The sequence below is a fragment of the Rhinoraja longicauda genome, chromosome 5 (assembly GCF_053455715.1).
Source record: "Rhinoraja longicauda isolate Sanriku21f chromosome 5, sRhiLon1.1, whole genome shotgun sequence".
Lineage (NCBI taxonomy): Eukaryota > Metazoa > Chordata > Chondrichthyes > Rajiformes > Arhynchobatidae > Rhinoraja > Rhinoraja longicauda.
This window is the reverse complement of record NC_135957.1, coordinates 3,332,689-3,339,561: the sequence shown is the minus strand read 5'-3', so window position 1 is coordinate 3,339,561 and position 6,873 is coordinate 3,332,689. Positions and strand designations below refer to the sequence as shown.

Sequence of the window (6,873 nt, the reverse complement as noted above, 5' to 3'; positions counted from 1 at the left end):
GGCGTGGACCCGGTGGGCCGAAAGGGCCTGTTTCCGCACTGTATCTCTAAACTAAACTAAAAATTCTTTCTCTCCAGAGATGCTGCCTGACCCGCTGAGTTACTCCAGCTTTTTGTGTCTATCTTTGGTTTAAACCAGCATCTGAAGTTCCTTCCTACACACCATGCCTTCCCTGTTTGTTCCCCACACCTTAGTTTCCCTCACCTCCATTTCAGCCTTTTCTGCTTTGGACTTTTGAGATGCAGCGTGGAAACAGACCCTTCGGCCCACCGAGTCCATGCTGCCCACCTGGCGATCACCCCATCATACGCTAACACTATCCCTCACACGAGGGACAATTTACAGAAGCCAGTTAATAGACAGTACACAATAGACAATAGGTGCAGGAGGAGGCCATTCGGCCCTTCGAGCCAGCACCGCCATTTCTCAAATTAGGAGACCAAAACTGCACACAACACTCCAGATGTGGTCTCACCAGGGCCCTGTACAACTGCAGAGGGACCTCTTTACTCATATACTCAAGTATATGAAGGCCAACATGCTATTAGACATACTGGTGTTTGATGGTTCTTACTACTGCTACGATGTGCTGAATTGCCTTGGGCAGCTGAACAATGCCTATTGTGTCATGAAGCAATAGGATTGCTATTGAGGGCGTGCAGCGTAGGTTTACTAGGTTAATTCCCGGAATGGCGGGACTGTCAGATGTTGAAAGACTGGAGCGACTAGGCTTGTATACACTGGAATTTAGAAGGATGAGAGAGGATCTTATCGAAACGTAAAAGATTAATAAGAGGTTGGACACGTTAGTGGCAGGAAACATGTTCCCAATGTTGGGGGAGTCCAGAACAAGGGGCCACAGTTTAAGAATAAGGGGTAGGCCATTTAGAACTGAGATGAGGAAAAACTTTTTCAGTCAGAGAGTCGTAAATCTGTGAAATTCTCTGCCTCAGAAGGCAGTGGAGGCCAATTCTCTGAATGCATTCAAATCTTATCGATGGGGAGAAGGCAGGAACGGGGTACTGATTGAGAATGATCAGCCATGATCACATTGCTGGCTCGAAGGGCCGAATGGCCTCCTCCTACACCTATTGTCTATTGACACCTGTCCTCAACCAGAATCCAGAAATCAGCCCTTTGTGTCTTTGTCTACTTAAACACGGTTGTTCTGACGTTTCAGTTCTCTTATAGGAAAGATGTTGTTAAATTGGAAAGGGTGCAGAGATTTACAAACGGACTTGGGAGTGCGGATGCAGGTTCCCAAAAAGTTAATCTCCAAGTCGAATCGGTAGGAAGGAAGGCAAACGCACATGCTAGCATTTATTTCAAGAGGACTAGAATACAAAAACAGGGCTGTAATGTTGAGGCTCTATGAGGCGCTGGTCAGGCCACATTTGGAATATTGTGAGCAATTTTGGGCCCCATATCTGAGGAAGGATGTGCTGGCTCTGGAGAGGGTCCAGAGGAGGTTTACAAGAATGATCCCAGGAATGAGTGGGTTAACCTATGATGAGCGTTAGACAGCACTGGGCCTGTACTCGCTGGAGTTTAGAAGGATGAGGGGGACCTCATTGAAACGTACGGAATAGTGAAAGGCCTGGATAGAGTGGATGTGGAGAGGATGTTTCCACTAGTGGGAGAGTCTAGGACCAGAGGTCACAGCCTGAGAATGAAAGGATGTTCCTTTAGGAAGGGTCTCGACCCGAAATGTCGCCCATCCCTTCTCTCCTGAGATGCTGCCTGACCTGCTGAGTTACTCCAGCATTTTGTGAAATAAATACCTTCGATTTGTACCAGCATCTGCAGTTATTTTCTTACACTTCCTTTAGGAAGGGGATGAGGAGGAATTTCATTAGTCAGAGGGTGGTGAATCTGTGGAATTCATTGCCACAGAAGGCTGTGGAGGCCAAGTCAGTGGATATTTTTAAGGCTGAGACAGATTTCTGATTAGTGCGGGTGTCAGAGGTTATGGCGAGAAGGCAGAGGAAAGGGGTTAGAAGGGAGAGATAGATTAGCTATGATTGGATGGTGGAGTAGACTTGATGGGCCGAATGGCCTTATTCTGCTCCTATCACTTCTGACAACCTTGCCTACATACTTCACTAATGGTGACTTTTTCATCCAACTTCGATCCGATAACACTAATTTAAAAAAAGCTTAGGTCATAAATTATAGGAGCAGAATTAGGCCATTCAGCCCATTGAGTCGACTCCGCCATTCAATCATGGCTGATCTATCTCTCCCTCCTAACCCCATTCTCCTGCCTTCTCCCCATAACCCCTGACACCCGTATTAATCAAGAACACGTCAATCGAATTAATTTTTTTATCACATTGAAAAATTTACACCTCAAATGTAAAATGACAGACAGTTGCATATGGTTCTTGATGGTTCCAATAAATTATATATTATTCTACAAAGGCTCGGCGACAGAACAAAGACATACATTGGTTGAAAATCGTTCTTTTATATTTTATCAGTAGGTCCCGGATTGACAGATGGGACAATGGAAAGGATTCCCATTCTGCGGGGAAGATTTACATTCTGCTGCAGAAATCATAGCGACCGACCGACCGGGAGTCTGAAGAGCCTTGTTATTCATGACATGCAAAGAGGAAGTTTTCTATTAGTCTGTTTCAGTCGAGTAAATGGGCCGGCATTCCTGATTTTGTTTTATACAAGTTCATAAGATGGAGAAATGTACGAAATGGCCAGAACGTCACCCATCCATGTTCTCCAGAGATGCTGCCTGACCCACTGAGTTACTCCAGCACTCTGTGAAACGTCACCCATCCATGTTCTCCAGAGATGCTGCCTGACCCGCTGAGTTACTCCAGCACTTTGTGTCCTTTTGTGCATTAATCAGCATCTGCAGTTCTTTGCATCTCCATTCCATTTGTATCCTTTTGTTCTGTTAGATGGATGGAGGGGAAGATTGTTGAGGGCATGTCACCCTGATGTCTTTGTCAGAGAGAACATCACAGAAACCTCAGTGTGTGACCTAAACTTACATAAAATGCGACTGATAAAAAATTTAATTTCTTCCTTTGGTTAATTTTTTACACCTTAATCTCTATGTAAGTACCATTTCGTCAGATGCTATTTCAGGTCATCCTAAAATTTTGAAGGCATTCTCCCAATCCTCGGTGAAACCCATGGATCTATGTCTCGAAGATAGGCTGGCAGGGTTACAAGTAGGGTTGCCAACTGTCCCGTATTAGCCGGGACATTCCCGTATTTTGGGCTAAATTGGTTTGTCCCGCACGGGACCCCCCTTGTCCCGTTTTAGGCCTGGGGGTATTGTAGGCCCGGACGCTGTAGGCCCGGACAGCGTAGGTCTGGACAGTGTAGGTCCGGACAGTGTAGGCCCGGACAGTGTAGGTCTGGACAGTGTAGGCCCGGACAGTGTAGGCCCGGACAGTGTAGGTTTGGACAGTGTAGGCCCGGACAGTGTAGGTCCGGACAGTGTAGGCACGGACAGTGTAGGCCCGGACAGTGTAGGGCCGGACAGTGTAGGTCCGGACAGTGTAGGCCCGGACAGTGTAGGTCCGGAGGCCCGGGCGCCGTCTAACAAAGGTTGCATAGCAACCCGCCTCCCGGCCCGGGTGGCCGTCATTGGTGGAGCGGGAGCACATGGCCACTGGCTGGGTGAAGTCACGTGGGGCACGGGGCGGTGACGTCACCTTATCCCTTATTTGGGAGTGAGACAGTTGGCAACCCCTAGTTACAAGCCAATATCATGGGTACAATCCATTGTTTACACTGTTCATGTTCAGAATTAGGCCATTCAGCCCATCTGGTCTACTCCGCCATTCAATCATGCCAATCTATATTTCCCTCTCAACCCCATTCTCCTGCCTCCTCCCCATAACTCTGATATCCCATGTTATTTTAGACAAACTAGCAGTCACCTGATTATTAGTCATACAGTTATACAGCAATGAAAAAGGCCCTTCGGCCCAACTTGCTCATGCTGACCAAGATGACCCATCTACACTAGCCGCCCCTGCCTGCGTTTGGCCCCTGTCCCTCGAAAATGTTCCTATCCATGTAGCTGTCCTAATGTCCTTTAAATATTGGTATAGTACATGAACCATTATATGAGATTTTCTTCTGATAAATACAAATTCTGGTCGCATTTCTCTGCAAATGCCTGTAAGCAAAGGAAAATGGTGTGTGTGTGCGTGTGTGCGTATGCGTGTGTGCGTGTGTCTGTGTGAGAAGGGACAGATATTTAAGAGGGGTGTGTGTGTCTGGGTGCGAGTTGGTGAGGTGGGGAATGGGGTGGGGTGGGGAGGGGAGGGGTGGAGTGTTGTGAGGAGGGGTGTTGTGGGGAGGGAAGGGGAGGGGAGTGGTGGAAGAGGGGAGTGGTGGAGGAGGAGAGGGGTGGGGTGGGGAGGGATGGGATGGGGTGGGGTGGGGAGGAGGGGAGGTGGTGAGGGGAGGGGAGGGGTGGAGTGCGGAGGGGAGGGATGGGATGGGGAGAGAAGGAGTGATGAGGGGAGGGGAGAGAGGAGGTGGTGAGGCGGGGGGAGGGGAGGAGTGTGGAGGGGAGGGGTGGGGTGGGGAGTGGAGGGGTGTTGTGGTGTGGTGAGAGGAGGGGAGGGGAGGAGAGGGATGGGATGGGGAAGGAAGGGGAAGGGGAGGAGTGGGGTGGAGTGTTGTGTGGAGAGGTGTTGTGGGGAGGGGAGGGGTGGGGTGGGGAGGGATGGGGTGGTGAGTGGAGGGGAAGGATGGGATGGGGTGGGGAGGGGAGGGGAGGGGTGGGGTGGGGTGGGGAGGGGAGGAATGGGATGGGGTTGGGTGGGGTGGGGAGGAGGGGTGGGATGGGGTGGGATGGGGTGGGATGGGGTGGGATGGGCAGGTGGATGGTGAAGCAGTGTTGCGACAGAAGATGCCTTTGCAACAATCTGCGTGCTGGCGAAAGTCGATGTTGTAAATGAGGCTTCACGTTGTCCGACTGCTCCTTGCTGGTGAGGGCATGACCTGGAGGCGGGCTGTCGTGCGTGGATTAATGCTCCTTGTCGGTGAGGCCGCGGAGGGTGGTGTTGACCTGGGTGGGCTGGCTCTGTGCGTACTCGTGGAGCCCCGGGCCCATCTCCTGGTGCAGGGCCTTGACCAACCGGGCCGTGGCTGCCCGCATGTTGCCGCTGCCGCCCCTGATCACGCCGTTGCCGGTCATGTTGCCCAGCAGGTACCAGAGCACGGGTAGGACGTGCCTCTCCACCGCCTGGGGCTTCCGCCGGTACACCGACAACACCAGCACTGTGGGCGAGACGGAAAAGGATTTGAGCATCGGAGTAACGGGGCCCTTCTGCAGTTGTACAGGGCCCAGGTGAGACCGCACCTGGAGTACTGTGTGCAGTTGTACAGGGCCCTAGTGAGACCGCACCTGGAGTACTGTGTGCAGTTGTACAGGGCCCAGGTGAGACCGCACCTGGAGTACTGTGTGCAGTTGTACAGGGCCCTGGTGAGACCGCACCTGGAGTACTGTGTGCAGTTTTGGTCTCCAAATTTGAGGAAGGACGTCCTTACTATTGAGGCAGCAGGTTCACCAGGTTAATCCCCGGGATGGCGGGACTGTCATATGAGGAAAGATTGCTGTAACTGTAATTCTTTTTTGTGCACAATCCGCAGGCGTTGCCACTTTCATTTGACTGCACATCGTGTATGTGATAAATAAACTTGACTTGACTTGACTGGAAAGACTGGGCTTGTATTCACTGGAGTTTAGAAGGATGAGAGGGGACCTTATAGAGACGTATAAAACTATAAAAGGACTGGACAAGTTAGATGCAGAAAAAATGTTCCCAGTGTTGGGGGAGTCCAGAACCAGGGGCCACACAGTCTAAGAATAAAGGGGAGGCCATTTAAAACTGAGGTGAGAAGGAACTTTTTCACCCAGAGAGTTGTGAATTTGTGGAATTCTCTGCCACAGAGGGCAGTGGAGGCCAATCACTGAATGAATTTAAAAGAGAGCTAGACAGAGCTCTAGGGGCTAGTGGAATCAAGGGATATCAAGGGAGAAGGCAGGCACGGGTTACTGATTGTGGATGATCAGCCATGATTACAATGAATGGTGGTGCTGGCTCGAAGGGCCAAATGGCCTCCTCCTGCACCTATTGTCTATGTTTCTATGTTAGAAGCAAGGGAGCTCAGGGGAGCGGGCAGTAACATGCAAGAAGCTACGTACCTAACCCAACCAGATGGCAATGGGCCCCATATCTGAGGAAGGATGTGCTGGCTCTGGAGAGGGTCCAGAGGAGGTTTACAAGAACGATCCCAGGAATGAGTGGGTTAACCTGTGATGAGCGTTTGTCGGCACTGGGCCTGTACTCGCTGGAGTTTAGAAGAAACTTACAGAATAGTGAGCGACCTGGATAGAGTGGATGTGGAGAGGATGTTTCCACTAGTGGGAGAGTCTAGGACCAGAGGACACAGTCTCAGAATTAAAGGACGCAACTTTAGAAAGGAGACGAGGAGGAATTTCTTTAGCCGGAGGGTGGAGAATCTGTGGAATTCATTGCTACAGACAGTATTTGATCTTGAAGTCATTGGGTATTTTTAAAGTGGAGATTGACAGGTTCTTGATTAGGCAGGGTGTCAAAGGCAGAAAAATGGGGTTGAGAGGGAACAAATTAGATCAGCCATGATTGAATGGCAGAGCAGATACAATGCACTGAATGGCCTCATTCTGCTCATATATTAGGTCATAATGTCATAAGGGATAGGAGTAGAATTAGGCCATTTGGCCCATCAAGTCTACTCTGCCATTCAATCATGGCTGATCTATTTCTGCTTCCTAACCCCATTCTCCTGCCTTCTCCCCATAACCCCTGACACCCGTACTAATCAAGAATCTATCTATCTCTG

At 50.1% G+C, this 6,873-nt stretch overlaps 1 protein-coding gene across 1 annotated transcript in view; it reads right to left on the bottom strand.

Annotated features, from left to right (window-relative positions):
- Positions 1–2,354: 2,354 nt before the first annotated feature.
- The window catches only part of LOC144593826 (TOG array regulator of axonemal microtubules protein 2-like), a 57,736-nt gene continuing 53,217 nt past the window's right edge, over positions 2,355–6,873 (bottom strand). The window contains exon 16 of the mRNA XM_078399943.1: positions 2,355–5,314. Coding sequence (XP_078256069.1) covers positions 5,012–5,314 — 303 coding nt within the window. The 3' untranslated portion in view covers positions 2,355–5,011. The remainder of the gene's footprint in view (positions 5,315–6,873) is intronic.